General features: G+C 46.7%; 1 protein-coding gene across 4 annotated transcripts in view; it reads left to right on the forward strand.

The window, feature by feature from the left end:
* MDGA1 (MAM domain containing glycosylphosphatidylinositol anchor 1) overlaps window positions 1-22,122 on the forward strand; it is a 165,643-nt gene that overhangs the window by 31,116 nt on the left and 112,405 nt on the right. For all 4 annotated transcript variants that reach the window (XM_040059100.2, XM_040059099.2, XM_040059096.1 and 1 more), the window contains 2 exons: window positions 17,541-17,680; window positions 20,387-20,561. In XM_040059100.2, the coding sequence (XP_039915034.1) occupies window positions 17,541-17,680; window positions 20,387-20,561 (315 nt within the window). The remainder of the gene's footprint in view (window positions 1-17,540; window positions 17,681-20,386; window positions 20,562-22,122) is intronic.

Here is a 22,122-nt window from a genome sequence, read left to right on the forward strand (position 1 = left end):
GTTTGTTTAGTTTCTCATGCTCCCACTCCATGGACTCTTGAGTGGCTGTTGTCTTTCTTGCTGTGGTGCAGTTTGCTTCCCATCATCGCTTGAAGCCCTCTAAAGAGAGAAGATGTATGTCTTGGCTTGTTGTGGTGGTGTATCAGACGCTACCAAGGTTATTGATAATCACAAATATTTCTCTGATGCCTGATGTGAGCTCAAGATCCCCTTGTTGTGTGCTTTCAAGTGATAAAAAGAAAAGATGTCATGCCTCCTATAAGACAGGCGCTTTGGGTGCTGTTGTTCCAGCCTGTCTTAACCCTCTCCCTGTAGGGACAACTGTGTCTGAATGCCAAAACAGGTTCCTGATGCAAACATGAAAGCAGCTGTGGAGATGCTTCTCTGGGGACACTTTAAAGCTTGGTCAAGCTCATCACTGTGGAGCAGCCTATAGGGAAGGCTTGCAGATGACCTGGCAGTACTGTGGGATTCTGTGTGAAATATGTGTGGTTCCTTGAATTCTTTCTGTAGCTCCTCTGAGTTTTACTGTTGGCCCATTTGCCTGTGGAAAGCATTGGCATATCCGTATGCACATATTCAGGGGAAGACCGGTATTGCTTTTATCCCTTTGTTGTTGACCAGAGAGAATTGGCACCAGAAGAAACCATGTGGGCAAATGCAGTAAATAAGAGTGAAGCCTGATGAACAGTTGCACAAAAAAAATCTGCAGTGCCTGGACATCCTGTTGATTTTGGAGTCTGCCAGGGAGCTACTGTTCCAAGCTGTGTGTGTAAAGGCAGGATAGCCCAGATCAATTTATGTAGTATATAAATAGTACATGTGCTGTATATGGATAGTACCTATACTGTCCCAAGTACAAGGATGTGTGTTGTGAACTCAGTCACATGAAGTATCTGGAGGGCTGTTTGCATGTATGGAGACACTGGGAGGGAGGGAGGGAGGTGCTCTGGCTGCATCTGCTGTGCTGGAGAGAAAGCTGGTACTCAAGCAGTTAAAGCAATTGCCAGCAATTTTCCCTCTCTAGTGGCAATTGTTCTTCAAGAGACTTTCCAAACGCTTCTCCATCTTTGTGCACTTGGACGTAGCTGTACTGCAGAGCACTTCAGCAGCCACATTTCTCATGCTGAAGAAATTTGAAGCTGTTTTTGCAGAGCCACTGAGCTGGTGGCTCTCGATGCATGCGACTGGTAGCTGCTGGTGCTGCAGGGTACTTGAATCCTGCACAGCCTCAGGAGAGAAATTTCTCTACACCTCTAAGCTAGTGACTGGAGACCAGAACTTTGGATGTATGGGAGTAGGGTGCTGTGGGTTTACAGCTTTCTTTCAGCTGTCTTCTAGGTCTCAGAGCCTATTTCACCTGTTCGCTGTCTACCCCAGGCAGCAGTTCCTGTGTAAAAGATATAGGGCCAGAGCTGCACTGCTTTAGCTGTGTTTGGTATTTCTCACTGCACTGAAAGGGTTTCTGGGGTGCTCAAGAAGTCTGGTTACCCAAAATCAGCCTTAAATTGAATGCATGATTATCACCAGAGGTAACAAAATACTTGGCAGTGTCTCGGAGACAGATGATATTGGGCTTAATTAACGGAGAGCAGTCTGTCCTCACATACATCTGTCTCTGCCTCCTCATCCTTCCTATCAGTATCAGCTTAGGTTTGCTTTTAATTATTTTTTTTAAGTGTTGCACAGAACAGTAAAATCCACATCAGATTACTGAGGATATTAATCCTTCACACTTCTCTAGCACATTACATTTCATCCGATAACAGAGGTTTGCCTTACAAACATTAATTACAAAGCTTCATAACCTCCCTGTGAGGAAGGTAATAACCACAGTAAGACTTAGCATTTATATGATTTTTGCATCTTCAAAAAGTTGTATAAACACTTAAAAGCCTTCGAGTACCCTGCATGGCATGGTAGCGCAGTTATTCGAGTAACACATGGTGAGACAAAGATGCACCAAAGAGAGGAGAACCTGCTTCACACATCAAGGCAATTACTGAATACTCGTTTTAGGTTATTCTTGTTTGTTTGGGGTTTTTTGGGGGTTTTGTTTTGGTTTGGTTTTTGGGGGGAGGTGTTTGGTTTTTGTTTGTTTGTTTTTCTCACTCTTTGTCTTCCTTGATGTCATGGTTGTACAGGGATTTGTGAGAGTGATAGAAGGTGAAGACCATAATCTGAAGAACATTAGGTCCATGGAGGTGAGCAAAAATAAAGGATGCCGTGTCTCCTGGATGGAGTTGGGGTAGTTTGAGATTAATAGGGTCCTGAAGAGCTCACATCAGTGCTCGATGGTGACTGCTGGTTTGGAACATTGCTGCTGCAAATTAAATCCTTTGAAGTGTATTGAGCAGCTACCCCAGCTACCTCAGATGACTTTCTGCTTCCTCTGTGGCAGGCATCAACACAGAGAGCACATATCAGCACAGAAAGCTGATAACAGCCTATTGTTCCTCACATGTTTTAGGATATGATCAAACAGGGAGAGAAGTCTGGAGGCATGGGGGTTGTAAGATATGACAGAGTGGCTCATTTTTGGGTGTTTGTTCGTTCGCCTGCGGAAGGAGCAGCAGTCCTGGTTGTACCCACTGCAGGAGCAGGACATGACTTGTTTTTTTATGCCATAGCCGGTTTCCTAAGTTTGTCCAGGTTTACTTCTGTCCCTGCAGATGAGGGTTAGCAAAAGTGGTTTGCAAGACTCAAAATGGTTCTTGGTCCTTTCCCCAAAGTTTATACCAAGCAAACTCTCGTCACGTTGGGCTTTGAAATGCCCCAAGACAGGTATGCTGCCCATCTCAGTAAAACAGACTGGTGGTGCCCTGGTGGCTGGTGACATGTCTTGTGGGACAAACTCTGGGAAATAGCTTCACAGTCCTTGTCATCCATCTGTCTGGTGGACTGCTGGAGAGGTATGCTCCTTTCCAGCAGTCCACCAGATCCAGAGTCTTTATCCTCAGTGCAAAATTGAAGTAGACTGAAACTGGAGGCAAAACTAGATTTTAGAAAGTAAGCCAATTTCTTGCCTGATGGGCAGCACAAAGGATTTGCTCATCTGGGGAATGGAAATTCCAGTAAATTCACATTTTCAGAAGCTGTGCATCCTTCCCTGTGCAAACCTTTCGTCTTTTAAATGGGAATCCCACTCCCTAGTTTTGTGTTCACTTGTCCCAGGATGTTCTGCAGCAGGCTGGGTTGGTTGAGGTCTTTTAAGAAAGGAGGCTGGTTTTGACACTTTGCTCTCTGTGCAGGTTTGCTTTTCTCCTGTCCCCTTCAGAAACCAAGGGACCATTTCGTTCTCCAAGGGGTGGACTGCTCTGTGTCATTCCACATACAGCTGAAGGACCAGGAGTGTTTTAAATAAAGTGAAATTTCTTACTAATATCAAAAAAACATCAAATGGAGCTGAGGAAAAGTGATTTCAAAGGTCTTAGCCTGCCCTTGGCCTCGCCTAAGTAGGCCAAAGCTTTTCCCCTTGCAGAAGAGAGCTTGAGAACAAAAGTCTTTAAAGAGCTTTCCTCTTCAGAGATGCATCAGTTTTGAGGCTGGTGCCTGTCAGCATTTTAGTCTCTCGTAGCTTTATTTCCTTCATGTCAAAGATCATCTTCCTTCCTTTGCAAAGCTGTCAGCCAGACCCTGGCTGCTTTGATACGGCTGCATTAGTCCCCGAGTCCCCTGTTGAACAAGCTGCTCAACAATGTTTGCACAAATGCATGATCTTGGGTAGAGAATTAATCCCTGTTCTTACCCCCTGTGCAGTCAGCCAGCTGAGAAATTATTTTAAACACTCTCCCGTGTGGATTAGTGCTTTCCCAATTTCCTCTGCCAGTCTCTGGTGTTCCGTACGATCTTTTGACTCTGCACAGATGCAGAGTAATAAATTCATAACCTTGCTTTGTGGAACTTTGGCTCCTGAGTTCATTGCTGTTGGTCTCTCACTAGGGAACAGACAAGCCATCATCAGCCTGCCTCACTTCTCCTTCCCTGTGTTTCAGCTGTAATCAATTTTTTTTTCAAAACTCTTTGCTAATCCATTTTAATTTTTCCTTTTTCCCCCCGTCTCTTCTTCCCCCAGTCTGATTGTCTGAGCGGCTGCAGCTGTTTGTCAGAATGAGCTCCATCAATATAGCCAGGATGTGGCATTCCCAGAGTTACCCTTACTTTGCAGGGTTTGGGAGATGCTCCTGAGGCCAACATCTGGCACTTGTGGTTGTGGAGAGCTCTTCATAGTAATGACCCAAAGTTCATCACATTTGCTGGAACAACCTTCCAGTAGTATGTTAGTTAATCACAGTAGTTCCAGTTAATTAATCACAAGTATATATGGGTGTAGCCCCATCTTACTGGGAATAGCTGCAGGTGGAAAGGACACTAGTGTTATGATCCCACTTCTCACATGAAAATACTGTTATGGCGCACCAAAATAATGTTAGGGTCTGATTATTAAAAGATGCCTCTGCCCAAATTAAGGTGCAAACAAGACCACATGCCAAAGTCAATAGTACGGATTTTTATTTAACATTAAATGTGAGGTAGAGAGAGAGAGCTAGAAAGGGGCAGGAAGGAGAGGAGGGTGTTAGAGACAGACACCTTATAGTCACCACCACATGGGTTCCTGCTGGTCTTTTCGGTGGTGGGAGTACCCAGGTGTTCTTCTGGAGGTACCACTTTTATACAGTCCAGGTCACAGGTATCCAGGAGATGTATATGCCATTCCCACAACATGGGGTGGCATGTCTGTTAGCAGCTGCTTCCTTTTCTCACAGTTTGCCATAATGGGAATTTTTGTCCAGATAGGCTACCCAGATGCACCTCACCAGGTGGCCTGGCATCTTCCTGCTGTTGCCATCTGCACTTCTCCCCCAGTCTGCATGGTGTAATTTTGTCCATTGTGCCAATTCCAAATCTTTCACCTCCATCTAGGCCTGAAATAAACACTCTCATATTTCCCATCTCAGCCAGTTGTGGTGGCTTATCATAAGGAAACTTCCTTCTTTGACGGTGCTCTGAGACAAGTAAACGGTATTCTTTAAGTCCTGACAGATACTGAAGGCCAAAAGTGGTAGCTCAGAACTGAAGAGGCTGGAAGTGAACTCGTGTTTTATTGCCCCTTAAAGTGCCTGGAGATGCCACTTGTCCACTGGCCATTTACTCCCTTATCACTTCCTAAGCCTCCTGAGCAACAATAGAGAGAAAATTGGAGTAAGGAGTGCCTGCCCAGGAGAGGCTGTGTGGCCAGATGTGCTGCACAGCTGGAGAGGATATTCTATTAAGGGGAGACAATACAAACTGTTGTTACGGTGTCAAGAGTATTTCAGTGCATGAGCTGCATGTGGTGGATGTGGCATGACAGAAAATGCTCCCTGTGCAGAGACTTACAGAGGCGAGGAGGTGTTCCCCATGTTCTGCCAAAGCCATGGGCAGGGGGTAACCAGAGTCCAAGAGGGTTGTAAAAGACCTTCTTCTAGATTTTGTGTGCGCAGGGAGATAAAGCAGCAGTTCCTGCACCTGAATTTTGCCACCTTAAAGTCAATCATAGAGGTATAATGGGCTGAGTCTCAGGTGTGCCCCACTGCCCTCTCCTGTGTGTGTGGGGATGCTGGTTGTGAACAAGGTGTGTTGCACACCCCTGTCACTTCTGGACAGGAGGACCAGTGTTCTGCCCTCTCCCGTTATCCTAAAGTCCATGGGTGCCTCTGCATGTGAGAACACCCTTTGACATGATGTCCTGCTGTCAGCTTCAGAGCAGTGACTCTGTGTTTTGTGGAAATGCCCCCAGCAGATCTGGTGGTAAGAATGAGCTCAACTTTGCACACAGACTGGGAATTCAATATTTTTGTTATGTGTGAAAAATGCAGCTTACCTTCTACAGATTTACAGTGTGTAGTCCTCCTTCAAAGAATGAATTTGCACAGAATTTGCAAGTCAATATATTAATTGACTTGAATTAAGATGAATTTGTTTAAAGTGTCCTCAGTAAGGAATTTAGTGTTTGTCAGTCTGTTTCTTTGTCTGGAATTAATATCGTAATAACATAGGCTCTTCAAACAGGGCATGTAATTAGAATTCATTGAAATCTTATGTCTAGGCTAAGTTTGAAGAAAATAGGTTGTAATTAAACTTAGTTATTAACAGTTTCTATATCTAATTATTGTGACTTTGTGGTTCTCCTCTGGGTTATGCAGGAAATCATTATCCCAAACTCAAACCAATTGAGGACATCAAATGAGCACTAATTCAGAGAGGAGGTATGAGCAGTTACAAACACCCCAAATAATACCAAGTCTTTTCAGTTATGGTGATTCACACCAGCAACATTATGACTAAGATGTATGACTGCCATCGGCTCCAGCTGAGATGGAACTGAGGTTTAACGATACCATGTATTTTCCCTCTTATTCTGAACCCTTGGCATAATAAGCAGAAGAGAAAAATGAATGCTCCCTTACCCTGCTATATATGGGATTTTTTTTCCCAGCGTAATATTCAATTAATTTTCTGAATAAGCTATTCTTGCCCCAGGGAATAATTGCAAGATTTCTATGCTGTTTGTGACTCTTCAAATAGCTTTGTGCACTGCTACCTTTTAGCTCTGTTTTCACCTGGATGCAGGTCTCGCAGTGATGGCTTCTGCATCCACATCTGTAACATATTACGTGGGTTCTGGCACTTCTTATGGGGAAGGATTTTCATTCAACCCTCTGCGCCTCTCCTTCCACTCCCCTCTGTCTTTATTAAGAGGAGAAGGCAGTGAAAACAAAGAGTTGACAGAGATGAATATGCTCTGTGAATCAAAGTTTCTGGAAATGGTTCTGTGGGTTAGTTACCTTCCTGGTGAGAGTAGGAGACTTGTACAAAATTTCCGTTGAACTATTCTTTTCCATGCCTAGAAAAATGCCAAGGAACTCGGACAAGAGTATTTTAAATGGCATCTATCTAGCACTCCTTTGTTGCCTGTTTTGTTACAGCTAATTAAAAGAGAAAAGCCTTTTAATATTTAAGCACCATTAACTCGGCTGAATTATTAAATGTCAATTTGCATTATGTGCATTAAAGGATCAATAAACAAAGAGAATGGAGGTGGCTGGGGCTAGAGAGATGTCAGCTCCTCTTATCGGAAGCAGAGGGAATTGCTCGCTTGTCTGCCAGTTTGTGGTTGTTAATTATTGGTACTCAAGAGGGAAAGTACCCGGGACTTTCTAGGACTCTGCTCACCAAAGGCACTGCAGGGATGTAAAAGATGGTGCCAAGATAGACCATTATTTGGCTTGATTTCCAGGGGTGTCACTCAGCCTCTGTTGCCTCAGTTCTCTTGACAATTTGCTGGCATTTGCTTTTGATGCTCTCTCCTTCCCTTTGGGTGGAGCTTGGCCTTTGCATTGTAGACTGGAATTAGGCATGGATTGATCCCTGGCTGTGCTTCAGGCATCCACCCAACCCAAGGATGGCAGAGCACAGAGCAGCCCTTTCCCCCTTGGCAGCACTGCCTGGGGGATAAAAGCTTCAGTGTTTTGTGAGGGCCTGCACTGGAACTCATTCAAGCACGAGGGCTTCTTTCCACTGAGGGGCTGTGTGACGAGCAGCCTCCATGTATCATCAGCAGCACCCATCTCCAATCCTTGATCTTGCTGGGAGCAGATGGGTTCCCGGCAGAGGGGTGCCAAGTCTCTGCAGTCCCTATGGTCCTTGGCACCTCTGCCAGGTTTGCCAGTGAGTGGTTGGCCTGGGGTTGGTGCCATGGTTGCCTGTCTTTTCCCACCAAGTGACTTGGAGCTGAGAGCAGATCTGTGCTTTGATCAGCTGGGAGGTGACTTTGCAGCAGGGGACCTGGGGTCTATGTGGGATGGGCACCACTGCCCCTAGAGCTTTGGGCAGAGACAGTCCAAAGAGAGAAAATCCCTGCTGCCCACCATTTTTCAGTAGTAAAATTGAGGTTTAGATAGTTGAATTTAGGGTAGTGTTTGTACTTCCATCTCTCTCTATGTTTTGTTCTAAACAGACTTTCAGTGAAATTTTATTTCAGTGGCTTTTTTTTTTTTTTTTGTGGCTCTTACCACTCTCTCCTGCTCTTGTTCCCTTGTCCCCCGCTCCTGCCCTCTGTTTCACAGTTGAAATAGCCTTTTGCTTTCCGTGGAAGATGGGGATAGCAGTAGGTAAACACGGCCATTTGTTGAATCTTTCCTCTCCTCTGTGAAGAGAATGTTTGCACTGCCATCAGGGCATGATTGCTCTCACATCCCCAGCTCACTCTGTGCTGTCTGGATGGGGCCCTGGAAGGAGTGGAGCTGTGACAGGTGAGGATTTAGCATTGATTCGGTGCCTGAGTATTTACCCAGCTTTGCAGACGGGCTTTTTGGTCTGTACAGAGCTCTGTGCCTCTGCAGAAACTCTCCTGGCAGTGGTGGAGCTTTGGCCATGTACATGAGGAGGTCTTCAGGAGAGTTGGGGCATCAGGTAGTCACCCAGGTAGTGCCTTGCTTTGCTGCCCCGTGTTTGCACACCCACTCTCTGGGGCTAGCAGCCCTGAGCCTGCACCATTCCCTTTGGCTCTCCTTGTAGAGGGAAGTCCTCTCCTTTGACAGCTCTTCTCTGCCAGTCTTTCTCCTACCCACCAGCCTCCGGTTTCCACCTCGGCAGTGAAGAATTTGTGCCTCTGGGTTTAGCATTTTGAACAGCATCAGCTGGTGTTTCATGGAAATGCTCCTATTCTTATGCACTTTCTGACAGTGTACTTTGATTGTATACTGGTTTGGTTTTTCTTCTGTTTCTTCTCTTATTGTTTTTAGTACACCTGGAGCTTGAATTCATTTCTCTTCCTGTGTTTCCAGAGTTTTAGCATGTGGGTGTGACTCTGGTGGAGTCTTCACCAGCAAAGTCTGGAGCATTCTCCCTGTGTCCCACTAGCAGGGGAATCCAGTTTGAAACCACTACCTCTGCTTTGCCTTATTTTTCATGATTCAGGAACAACAGCTGTCATCTGATATTTTTTTCAGGTTTTAATATGAAAAGGAGCCTGTGGTTACTCATTGATTGGAGTTCATGCACCTTTGCTGCTAATCTAGTCGACAAATGATTAGCACATTGACTTTTTTCCCCTGTTTTGAAGGACTGAAGTGTCTGTGTTGTGCTTTCCTTTTATGTCTTATGTCAAATGATCCAGCCATGAAACATCAGTTGAGTTTCAAACGACTCTGGTTTGAAGATCTGTGCACATAGACCTCTTTGTTGAAGAGTCACTGTTGTACCAAAGGAGGTTCAAAGTATAAAAAGGGAGAAAAAGCAGAAGAAGCAGCACCAGTGGTGCTTCAGAAATGAGCTGATCTTGGATTCAGGGGAGAGAGGATAAAGCCCTTGGGACCATTCAAACAAAGCCCATTTGCCTGCACAAGTTATTAGCAGCAGATGGTGAGGACATCATCTGTTGGACTTTGCTACCAGTGCTGGCAAGCTGCAGCATGGCTGTGAAAGGCATTTTTCCTCTCTGAGTGGGAACGTGCAGCTTAAGTGCCTCCTGCACGCTGTGACAGAGAGGCAAAAAAAGAGGAGTGTGAGTTGCTTCTCCATCTGAGCTAGCCTTGGCTCTCTGGTGAGCTGGCTGCTCAGAGGCCCTTGGGGATGGGCACAGTGAAAGCTGAAACCAAAGGGCAGAGGGTCTGCAGGATTTCTGGATGCCTGTAGCTGTTCATTGCCCTTCAGAGAGTGGTGGGTGCATGGAGCAGCTGGAGATTGGCTCAGGGGAGTGGAGACCTGGTGGAAGTTTACATAAAGAATACAAATGATCAAACCTACCAAGGAGCCTGGTGCTTGCATATTCCTGTAGTACTGACATGTTCCTGCAGCACAGGGGTCAGATAAACAACTGTCTGTGCTGCCCAAGTCCAGTTGAGTTCTTCTCTTTGTAGCCCTTTTTTCTCTGACTGGACTGTTTTATTTTTGGGTGTCTTACAAGCTGACAAATCTGTTAGTGGTCTATATCTTCTAGATTAGAGTATTTCTCCCCTCGGCTGCTAGCCTGATTTGTGTTTTCCCCTAAAATGCTCAGGAAATTTAAGTGGCAACCAGAGAAGAAATGTGCAATAGTTTGAGCAATCAGCTTGGTAGCATCACCTCACCCAGATGTGGCTCTGTGGCTCATTGGGTTTTGCCCCAATATTCAGAGATACAGGTCAAGCTCTGTAGCTGGCACAGCAGGTAGTGGGTTGGGAGAGATAATAAAGTCTCTTTTAGGGCCATTATGAGACAGGCATGCATTTTTCAGTTCCCAACCAAAGTTGGAGTCTTCCAGGATGGTATTGCTGAGATGCAGGCTCTGACTGCCACTGTATCCAGAGCCTTTAAGATCTGAAAACAAGCTATTTCGTATTGCTGGCATTGAGTTGTCTGTAGAAATTCCACTCAGGCATGTGAGTCAGGCAGTGATGTAGAGTTTATGCCACCATAATGCTCTGTGTGTGTAACGTCTGTCACTTGATTTTTATCAAACAAATTTGCTGATCAGTTCTGCTCTTCTGCTTAGCACTCTGCAGTTAGGTGGACATATGTAAGAATATTTTGGCAACATCTAGGAAAGCTAGTGAGCTGCTGCAGGCAGTGGAGTTGGATATTGAGGTGATCAGTCATGGTCTGGTAGCTGATACTTTATTAAAGCACGTATTCCTGCCTTGGTTTAAAGCTGAACAATGGAGCAGGTGTTGCAGTCACTGGGGGGTGTACATGCTATTCATGACATCTCACATGATTTTCTTGCTGGCATTTTTCTAAAATAAACAAAATTATAGAGGTGCTTCAAGGAAGTGACATTTGATTAAGCGAAAAGTTATTTTAAGGCTGTAGAAATCATCTGGCTGAGCTTTACAAAAAGAAACTCTGTTTCTGGAGATGCAATCAGACAGAGATGTAAAGACATAGTCCTGGTCTCTTCCAAGTGAAAAAAAAATCCCATGCTATTTCAAGTAGCCAAGTTTCCTGCTCTGTGATTACTTTCCACACCTCTGTCATTTCTCTGTGCACTTCTCATTGAATTTTTTTTTTTTTTTCCTTCTTGCTCAAGAGTAGCTTTGAAGTGTTGTGTGGGGTTAGACCTGGTTCTTTGCATATCTTGTGAGTGGCTGTGGTTCATTTGCAGGTGAATTGATGGTTTTGTTTTAATCACGATCAGTACAAACACCAAAGGAGTCAGAGACATTTTGCTACTGAAATATGATGTGTTTCTGTGGCAAGTTTAGGCCAGGTGTACAGTAAGCAGTTTTTTGGGTTGTTGTTGTTGTTGTTGTTTTAATATGTGGTTTGGGCTGCAGTCAAAATACTGGTGCCTGAGACCAAAAGGCCCTCAGTGCGGATCTGCCTCGTTTGGGGTTGGAACCCTTAGTGTCAGCAGGCAGGGAGGGCTTGCTGATGTCTTTTGGCTTAAGACAGTACTGTGGTAGCACAGAGCTGCCCAGACAGCACATGACATTGGAAGAATCAAGAGGAGGAGCTTGGGTGAGACAGAAGTCCAAGGAGTGTGAGGAGATCCACGGCTATGGATGTGCTTTGATCCTCAGCTATCCCTGGGCCTTCTGCATTCTCTGTCTGTGCTGGAGGACCAGCCTGGCCTTGTGTTAAAAGTTGGAGTTCAATCAGACCGAACTGTGCCAAGCGCCTCGCGTGGGGAAAGTTCCCTGCAGGGGCTGGGCTCTCTTTGCCATTTCACTGGGCAAAGAGGCTGTGAGGGGCTGAGGTGAGGAGAAGGAGGGCCCTGAGCAAGCAGCCCAGGGAATGTGTTTGGAAAATGGTGGTGGCACTTGGTTTGGAAAGTGGGCTCCCCTGGGCAGGCTGCACAAAGACATCCAGTGCCTGAGTGGATTACACCCACCCACTGCCACCTCCTCTCCCTCTGCTCTAGTGCTGGTCCTGACTGCTGACTGCTGGGTATGGCTGGTATTTCCTCAGCCATTAATACAGTATTGATCCACAGCCCTGCTGACAGCGTTAATGGACACTGATTGTGTATTATTATTTCCATAATTGTCCTCAAGCTGGAGTGAACGCTTCTTTTCAAATGGCCCATCGATATTGTGACCTGCATTGTGGGATGGATCTGGCCTGGTTAATTTGTTTTGTCCAAAGTTTCAGCAAAGCCTGTGGTCTTCAGCAATCAGTGAGGTGAGCTGAGCAGTGCTGGAGCACCCATCAAGGCAGCTTCCATGCCCTCCCAGAGCAGGGTGTTTTGTTTGGCCACCAGGCTGCTGCCCCTGCAGACCCTCCCGTTGTACTAGACCTTCCTTGCTGCTGCCGGGTGCTGCTAGCACGTTCTTCCCTTTACACTCTGCTGGCTTTCCTTTGTGCTCTGCTGCGGGGACGTGACCCCTTCCTCGCAGGTCTCCATGTCTGTGTGCCCCTGCTCTCCGAGCACATCTGAGCATTGCACGGAGGGACGGGACAAAACGCTGCCTCCAGCAGCGCCCTGGAGGCCTGAGCTGCCCCTGGGGTGTTCTGCCCTGCGTGGTCTGTAACTAACAGTGCTGCAGGGCAGTTCCTGGAGAGGCAGCTACTGACAGTGCCTCCTCAGCAAGAAATTCCTCACGTGGATTTCCTTAGTGAAATGCTTATTCAACGCCACCATGGTCTATAAATACCCTGTGTTCTCTCATTTCTGGGAACTCCCTTCAAGATATGTCTCTTACATGCCACTTGCTCAGGATGGGAAAGGTGAGGAATGGAGGCAAACAGGTTCTTAAGAGGTTTAAACTGCAGATTAGCAGCTGATGCCTGCCTCGTTTGAGTGTAACTAAGGAGTGTGAGTCCAGGGAGCCTGTGAACAGGAATGGGAGGGACCTTGGCTTCTGTGCCTAGGGTGTGTGCAGAAGAGGTTGAATTACATCTGCATCAGATGCATGAAAGATCATTGCTTGCCTTGCAAAGTAGGGTGGTAGATTCAGGCTGAGGAAGAGGAAAGCTCTAGGTGCAGCTTCCCTCTCTCCCCACCCTGGAGAAGGATGGTAGCAGAGGTGGGTGGATTCGGTGCCCCTCCGTGTTCAGCTGTAGGTATTGTCCCAGCAGCTTTGGAGATAAACGTTCTTCATCCTTGAGGCAGTCAGCAGGACGTGCAGGTGGCAGGGACAGCGGTGGGGCAGAGTCAAACAGTGATGGCTGCTGTTAGAGTGCTGAGAAGGCAGCAGAGAAGCGCGGTAGGTGCTGCGCTTCCAGACTGGGGAGCAGCTGTCCAGTGGGTGCTGACAGTGACTGAGGGAGTGTCAGTGCGGTGTCTGTCACTCACCATCCTCTCTGTGAAAGAGCTCTCATCGTTGTCATTTTACTGATGAGATCTAAGGTTCAGGAAGATTAATGGCTAGACCTGTGAACCAAATACAGATGACTCAGTCGTCTCCAAAAGACCATTTCTGTCTCCTTTTCTACATTTTCATGGTATTAGCAACCTCTAAGCACCAAGAGTCTCGTAAACTTTCCAGATTATGGTAATAATAACATTGTACAGTACACTGCACTGGGAATAAAGTTATTTTATACACTTCAATTTCCTTTTGTTTTAATGTGTAAATATATCAAGTGAAAGCGTAGTAGGAAATCATGATGCAGAGGCCAAATGCATTACAGGCCAGCCATTTTCTGAGAAAGGCCTAATGCTGCATGTTCATAGTCTGATCTTTTTTCCCTTCTAAAACATCTGACAGTCAATATGTGACTGGCCTAGTTTCTCTGGAGGACTTTATATTAAAAGCCTTCCCTAAGCTGATCTCTTACCTGAAAGCAGAATAAAAGTGATGATACCTCTGTCCCTCAATATTTCTGGGAACAGTCTGTCCCTTCTTCCCCCGTAGAGGCCATCAGAGGTCTTCCTTGGAACTCTGCTTTAGGGTTGGCTGGCCCAACCAGGTGAGGGATTCTGCCCCAGAAGGACTCAGCAGGGGAGGTTGTCTCTGTTCAGGAGTTGTTCTGTGTGGAGCGCTGCTCAGAATGGCTGTGGTTACTCCTTCATCTCCAGCCTTCCTGTGCCTTCCTAAGGGCCTTCTGTGAAACTGTTACTCTGACAGGCATGGTCCTGCTGTCCTGTTGTGCTGGCAGTGTGCAAGCTGTCTGCATGCTGAAATCCTCCAGGAGACGTGGGATGATGTCAAACAATAATGTATTCTTTCTGTTCAGGCACGTTAAAAGTGCAATTAATCCTCGCAGTCTCTCTGCCCATCTGTAATACAGCATGAGGTGACTTTCTCAGCCTTTGTGTGCTGTGGCAGGCTGAGCTTGAAACAGAGACCTTACCAAGCCTCATCTTGTGACTTAATGCAGTCCCCAAAGAGCTGGGTTCATTCATTGCTCAGCCCCCACCTACTGATGTCAAGTTATAACCAAACCAGAGGCAGTGTCTCAGGCTCCTGTGCCATCCACCTGAGTGCTTTTCTTTCCTAGACAACCCCAAGCTTTCTGAGTTCCCTTTCCAGAGATCTGGGTTCACATGGGGTTTAAGACATGAAAAAATGGTGGTTGTTCTGCTGAGGATCTGGTGCTGTTACTGCCAGGAAAATGTTACAGCTTAAGCAGCGGAGGTTCCCTTGAAGTGATGTCCCTTTCCAATGATTTAGCTGGAAGCTGTTAGCGATGGTGACACAACCAAGTTCAGACACCTGCGGACAAAGCCAGATGTATGTACCCTTGCTTGTAAGCTTCATTACTGCTCAGTGTATGCAGGGAGAATTTGGGAGAAGAGGACAAAATTACGACCCAGGGCTTATACCCAGGGCTTTCATTTTGTTGTAGTCTAGTGCCTTATAAGGATTAGTTTAAATAATGTTTCTCTCGAACTCAGGGATATGCCAGCAAATTACACCAGGGTATTTTGGCACCAGAATAGTTGCACAAAAGCCGTCTAATCTTATACGACTCTACTTAATGGTTTTGCTGTGGAAGTTCCCTGTGTGGAAGTGCCTCTGGACAAGTGGTAGACAAGGGTTACACAACACAGGTGTAGTAATGGAAGTGGAATAGACAAAGGGAAGAGTGAAAGTTGCAGTGCTTACTTTGTGTACCCCATGGGGTGCAGCAGAGCAACTTAAGAGCAGCATTTAACTGGGGGCTAGAGCTGCAGATAAATATTCTGATTCTCCATGGGGTGCCTGGAAATTAGTTTTTACAGCAAGGTCAGGCTTGCAAAGGGAGAATAGAGCCATCAAATGCAGCCCAGAGACTGCCAAGAGAGGTTACCAGAGCTTTGCTACTTCAGGGTGCCAAGGCCCTGCTGAAATGCAGGCTGTGCAGTCTGGGGGAATGTGTCTATAGGATGGGAAGGGACAGAGTCTCTCTTTTAATCAGCAGAGATCGATCAGCATCACAGCCTGTGTCTCAGCCCTGTAAGCAATGCTCTGCAGTACAGGGGGGGGCTAAAGGTGTTTTGGCAGATCTGCAGAAAACTCATCTGAGGGCTGAAACAGCACAGGAGGCTGTAATTTGGATTAAGGTGTATCAGCAAAGGTTATCTAGGCTTCCAAATTCCTCCCCCGCGACTGCTCGCTTGACGAGCATTCATGATGTCTTTTCCTGATAAATCATTATTTTAATTAATGTATTTACATATCTGCCTGTATGTCCACACATGTATGTGTGCACAAACACACAGATGTGTGTAAGTACATATACAGGTTTGTGCTTTCTCCTGGATTCAACAAAACTCTGCTGTCCAGGCAAGGGAAGGTCACTCCTCTGCTCCGTTGTATCAGTGGAACCTTAACAATCAGTTTTGGCATTCCATGGGGCCTGAACAATGGGAGGCATCTTGGGAGGCCTCCAGAAGGGGAAGAAGGTAGAGGCTGAGGGATTTGTCCATGTTTGGGCTGTCATATTATTCAAATAGACGTGTTGGTTCTGTTTGTCAACAGTTTGGAAAGTAATAATGATTTTAACAAAGTGCCACCATGCTGGAAAGATGGAAGAGATGGAAAATGAGAGATTAGCTTGCTGTATGTTCAGTGCTGCTGCCTGGAAGCTGGGTGGCCATGGCAGCTGTAAAGCCCCGGCAGCCAGGGCAGTTTCCCACTAGCCCTGCGTCCACTCTTATGTCCCTGCTGCATGCTCAGTGAATCATGGTTACACCAGTTAATGAAGGCTAATCTCAAAGGCAGATCTTCTCCACTACCCGAGCCCAGCCTGTCCAGCTGTCTCTACCGCTGGTGGATTAAACCAGCAAAAACCACTTCCCTTGCCCAGGTGATTTGGTTTAGAGTATTTTGGTCTTGCCAAGAGAATGTGAATAATTTTTTAAAAGGCAGTCTTTGAAGCTCAACTAACCTTCAGGAAAAACTGGGTGCTCGGTTCAGCTTTAACGGGTTGTGCAATGTTTATTCTTGCTTAGGAAGACTCTCTGAGGCTCATTGTTTAAACCCTTTGATCATCTCCTCTGTGGTTTGTTCATTTTTGTTATATTCCACTAATGGGGGCTAGAGCTGTGACTCCAGTCACCTGAAAGCATTCTAGCAAGCTGGGTAAGTATCCCAGGGGACTCTCAGTGAGAGACCAACTCGTAGACATGTTTGTGGGGTTCTCTGTATCTTGAAGCACAAGTACAGTTTCCCCCTCAAACAAGTGCAGGTGTGTGGCTGGGCTGCGCAGTCGCCTTCAATGCATCTCAGCCACTTCTCTGATCACACAAATGCTTTGGAGTTGGGAGCCAAAGGCTGTTTGCACAGAATTTCAGAGCTGAGGCTTTTTTCTTTATAAAATCCTGTTCTACTAGAGCTTGTCTCTTTCTGCTTCTCATCAAGGTTGCTGTGGGATATAGGTGCTGCTTGGGGTCGTGGCATTTTACAACTTTGTTTTGGAAACTTTCTGTCTATGTGCTTTTCCACTGCACTGGTCTTCACCCATTTTCCTGGCTGGACTGGGAGTAATTTGTCTCCATTAGCAGCTGTAGGTGGAGAAATCCCTACAGATTATGGGGTCCTCTGATCCTGCAGAGGCCGTTTCCCCGGGCTCAGGGCTGAGACAGGCTGCTATTTAATATGGGAAAGACATGTTTTTCCTGCAGTGTGTGCTATGCCTGTTCTAGGGATGTGTGCTAATAGCTGTACAGAGCTTCAGGGCCCTTTCTGACTCTGCTCAGTAGTTATCCCGGACCCCTGCAAGGTAAATCATAGTAATCAGGCTTATTTTAGACAGGCATAGAGCCGTTGTGATTTGACCAGGTCCCTGCTATAGCTGCTTGTGCGTGCTCCTTTTTGGGAGAGATGACAGCAGGAATTTTTTAGTCCTCAATCCATGCAGGAGGGTTCGTGCCAAAAAAGCTCCATATTCTGCTTTTTAGTGTCGGGAGCTGCACATCCCAACAGAACCAAAGGTTTTAAAACAAAAGGTTTTTAGTTGATACCAATCACTCAGGAAATGGGGAAAATTGCTTAATAATATATCTTCTAAGATCTCTGTGACTCATTCCCAGAGCTGCCTGGCTCTTCCGCTCTGTGGCTTAAGAGGTAGGAGAAGCCACCCTGGGCAGTGGGCATAAGGAGATGGGGTACTGCCTATTTCCATCTTTCCCTCTTCTTTCCTTTCTACAGCTCCTGCTCAGGCCCAAATCATCCATGCTGGGCAAGCATGCGTGGTGAAGGAAGACAACATCAGTGAACGCGTTTACACAATTCGGGAGGGGGACACGCTGGTCCTGCAGTGTCTGGTCACAGGACACCCCCGGCCACAGGTAAGCCTTCAGTCTTGCCTGTCACCCATGCTCCCCCATGGCACTTGTTTGTAGTCTCCACATAAAGGAGAATTGTGGGCAGTGGGGTGTCCAGCTGTCTCCTGCATGTTGGACTCGGGTAGGGGTGCCCCATTTTGCAAGCACTTAGCTTGTTAAGCTATGAAGCATTTAAGCTTGCTTTCAGGGAAAACAGTCCACAGAGCTTTGCAGAAGTTTACAAAGACCTTCTACTTGTCTCTAGTATGTGAAGTTCCTCCAAAAACTAAAAGTCCAAACTGAAATCTCAAATCTTTAACCCTCTTACTACAAAGTAGGAACGTCCTAGAAGATGCTTCCCATGTGCTTGCCTTAGGCATTGCTCCTTCATGGACCAGCTTCTCTGGATGTACAGCCAAGGAGATGCTGCTTGGGGAAGTTTGGGAAGTTGCTGGCAGTGCACTGAGCCCCAAGCAGAGCCTGCTGTTCATTGCTTTGTGTCCACCAAGCAGAGGCAGAGTTGCAGCACTGGACACATCCGTGCTGTGGCCATTGACACAGTCCAGTGGGGAGGTACAAAGCTGAGTCCCACTAATGGTTGCAGTCCTTACCTGGGGTGCCCAGAGGTTTGCACAGCCTCAGGCCTGTGCAGCCACCTCAGCACCCTTGAGATACCTGAGATTGGCGGTTCAGTGTTAGTGTGGATGTGTCCCTAGAGGTACTGGCCTAGAGCATGTTGCTGCCAGTTCCGAGAGAGCGTAGTAGGAGTGGCAGCCAGTGCACACTGCGAGGCTGGATGTGCCAGAATTCACTCAGGGGAGCCACATGTGATATGTGCCTTGGGCCAGTTCCTCAGTCCTGCAAAGATATTTGTGGCAAGAAGCCATGCATCTTCTTATGCCAGTCAATGCCTCTGTGGGCTTGCTTGTGAGGAGCTACTTGGTGATGAGGTGATGTCAAAGGTGAGGATTTGAAATGGTTTTTCCATTAAAAGAATAACCTGGAAACAATAAAAAGAAAGTCACCTGAGCCAAGTCAGCAAAAACAACCAGCCTAGGCTTGTGACAGTGATGGGCAAATGATACCTGTGTGCATCAGAAATGGGGAATTTGGTAGCAGTGGCCCTGCCTAAGGTTGTTGAATGCGTGGAAAGGTCCTGGCAGGTTGTAGGAATTTGAGCCTCGGTAGCTAGAGAGATTTCTGAAGCAGAGCATGTTGTGGACAGCATGCTAGTGGGCAACATTCTGGCTTGTCATTGCCCAGACCTGCACAGGGGACACCAGAGCCTAGAACCAGGTGTGAACGTGGCATGCATCCTATTTCCTCCCTCCTAATGGATTGATTTCTTCCACAGCTAAGCTCTTGTCCTAACCTTTGTTTAATCTTCTCTTTCCCTTTCTATCAGCCAGTCATTAAAGCATGAAAATGTGGCCAAACTACTAAAATGAGATTGTGATTGAAAAGATTAAAGAGCTGACTGAAGTGTCCTTCAAAACAAGAGAAATTCCAAGAGTCTTGGGGCCCTCAGGCAATTTCATAAGCCTACAAAGGCTGAATAAATCCATGGTCAATAGCATCAAAAATCTGCTCAGCCTGGTGCTCTGGGATAGGACGTACACACCCCTGCTCCTTCTAGAGCATGAGCACCAACCAGGTGATGGCAGTGAGCTTTGGGTAAAGTCTGACAGACTGGCCAAGGTATTTGGTCCATCATATCTATGGCCAATGCTAAATGAAAGTCTCTCTTCTTTCCGCTTGTTGATACTGCTGGATCTCAGTTCCAGAGTTTAAATTGTCCCAGAGTATGAGGCCAGTGGTCAGCAGCCTTTAGAAGGGAGGTTGAATATATAGGAAACCAATGGACTGAGAAAAGCTGTCTCTCTCTTTCATTGTGTGGAGTGCAGAAAACAAGGGGGAAGCTTGTACTGCCACTGCGAGGGCTGTACCTCATTCCAGACAAAAGAGAAACCTTTCAGTCTTTGGGATTGCTGTCCTCTTCCCACCATTCACCATGAAATATCATGCAGCTCTGTTGCCTCTGCAAGCCAGGATCTCAAGACATGTAACATAAGGAGAAAGAAATGAAAAAGTGGCTTGAAGTCTGAAGGGATTTTTTTTTCTTTTTTTCCTGTACCTTTAGAAACAGTGGAAAAGCTTGTGTACTTGCAAAAGGATGACTTACAAATAAAATACACAGGGGTTCCCAGTGGGAAATGGGCAAGAGTCAGATAGCAACTGCATTTTCTCACTCACGGAAGAGCAAAAAGCAGAAATAGCCTTGCTGTCCAGAAAAAGATGAGTGTGGACTGCAGTAAAAGCTCTGTAGCAGTGAGCTGATGTCTGCTGTAGTGTCGTGGCCTGCGAGCCACATGGGGTCTCAAGGCTGAATGCTGAAAGTCCTGTGCTGTGCAGATAGTGGCATAAAACTCAGCAAGCTGCTGGGTTTGCAAGATCAGAGCAGGAGTGGCAAATATGCAGGAGTGTCTGGGTGAATTGAGGGGTTATCCTGGACTCTTGGAGGTGGGGATTGGCAGTGGACCAGAAACAGCGGCTGGGCTACTGAGACATACTGAGATCAGTAGTTGAGCTTTGGTAAGTCTGGTGGTGCTGTAGGACCTCTTTATGGAAATGGCTAGGGAGGAGGGGGAAGAGCAACAAAGGGAGCTCTGCTGAATCTTGGGATCTCTATTTCGTGGCCCTGATTTCATTTCTCTTGTTCTTCTCATGCAGGTGAGATGGACCAAAACTGCTGGCAGCGCGTCGGACAAATTCCAAGAGACGTCAGTGCTTAACGAGACCCTTCGGATTGAGAAGATCCAAAGGCTGCAGGGGGGCCGCTATTACTGTAAAGCAGAAAATGGGGTTGGGGTCCCTGCCATCAAGTCCATTCGAGTAGATGTGCAGTGTAAGTCGTTTAGCGGCAACCCAGACCTTCCCACAGTTCTACTGCGTGTCTCTGCCTCGCTGCGGGGCCAGCAGGGAGCTGCATTGCCCTAGGGCCACGTGCACCTCATCCAGGAGCAGAGGGACTGGCGTGGTCTCCCCTGTGTCTTTTTTGCCTAGGAGATTAGATCCATCCCTGCAAAATACAGCTCTGCCGTCCTTGTGAGCCATTCTTACCTAGGTGTCCTGATGTCTGTCTCTGACAGGGTTCCCTAGCACTTGTCTGGGATGTACCATTGAGCGTGGCTTCTGCTTGCTTTGTCTTTGTTTTGAAGCTGAAAGGAGCTTGAGGAAAGCAATGTTTCTGGAAGTAGCATGTTTCCAGCATGCTACTTCTGTAGCATGCTGGAAACAGAGCTGAAAACTCTGGAATGCAGCTGAGGAGGCTGTGCTGTGATGGGGTGAATGTAAGGGTGACTCAGCATTGCCCTGGTTGGTCATAGTGCCCAAAATGGGAAGGTGACTCAACATTTCTTTGGCTGATACCCATCCTTCTTGAGTCCTGGAGATGCTGCTGGTGGTTCTCCACCTTGGGCTTCAAGTTTTGAGGGTTTCTCTTAATGCTTTTTCCTTGGACTTAATGTTTATTCTTGATCAAAAAGGAGGGAAATTAAACTTACTCCGTAAAGCCCAAATGGGAGAAATCCAAGATTTAATGTCTAGGTGACTTGTTTTGCTCTCTTGGAGATTACCATTACATTGTCCTTGAGTATCCACTATTCCAATTTTCTCCTGACCAACACCAAATCCCTCTCCTCACTCATCTGAGAAGAGGCTGGTGCTAAAAGGTTGTAAAGAAGATAAAGCAGCTGAATCTGTCCCTGGACCTGTCATGAGCTGTTCTACATTCCTTCTAGCAGGAAGGTCCTTCCTTCTGAACTGAAGGGCACTGTGTTTTTCTGTCAGTGGAACAGCCTCCAAGCTTTAAAACCCCAGTACATGCCTCGAGTTTGGGCAGACCTTTTTTGCTGACAGCAGCTGCTGCCTCACTGCTTCCTCTTAGTCCTGCTGTCCAGTCCAACTGTGATGTGACTCTCACAAAATGTGCCACAGACTTGGGTGTCCTTAGCTTTTGGCAGGTTGGTGATCCACTGTCATACTATATGGCTGGGAGTAGCTCCCATCTGTTCCTTCCTTCCCCTACCCGTTATTGGAGTAGTGTAGTGTGGGCACTGTCCTGTCTAGGCTGTGGAAATGGATTGCTTCAACAGCAGCCATGGGATAGGATGAGTGTTTTTTCGTTGGCATTGCATCACTTTGTTTAGAGAAGTTCTGGTGCCCACCCTAGATCTGCTTGGCTTCTCTGCCTGTTTCTTCTACATGCGGTGGAGTCATATGATGACTCTCCATTGCAAAGGATATATGGTTTTCTCGAGGCTCAGTATGGCACCTTGCCAGGGCCTGTGTCTCTAGGAGCAGGACTGTGCCCTGAGTCTCTTTGTGCCCTGAGGGTGCTCCCGTGGCGCAGGCTGGAACTAGAGTGATGTAGTGCCCCGTGGTCCCTCATGCAGCTCTGACCTGTA

This window comes from Hirundo rustica, chromosome 3 (genome assembly GCF_015227805.2).
Source record: "Hirundo rustica isolate bHirRus1 chromosome 3, bHirRus1.pri.v3, whole genome shotgun sequence".
In the NCBI taxonomy this organism is placed as follows: domain Eukaryota; kingdom Metazoa; phylum Chordata; class Aves; order Passeriformes; family Hirundinidae; genus Hirundo; species Hirundo rustica.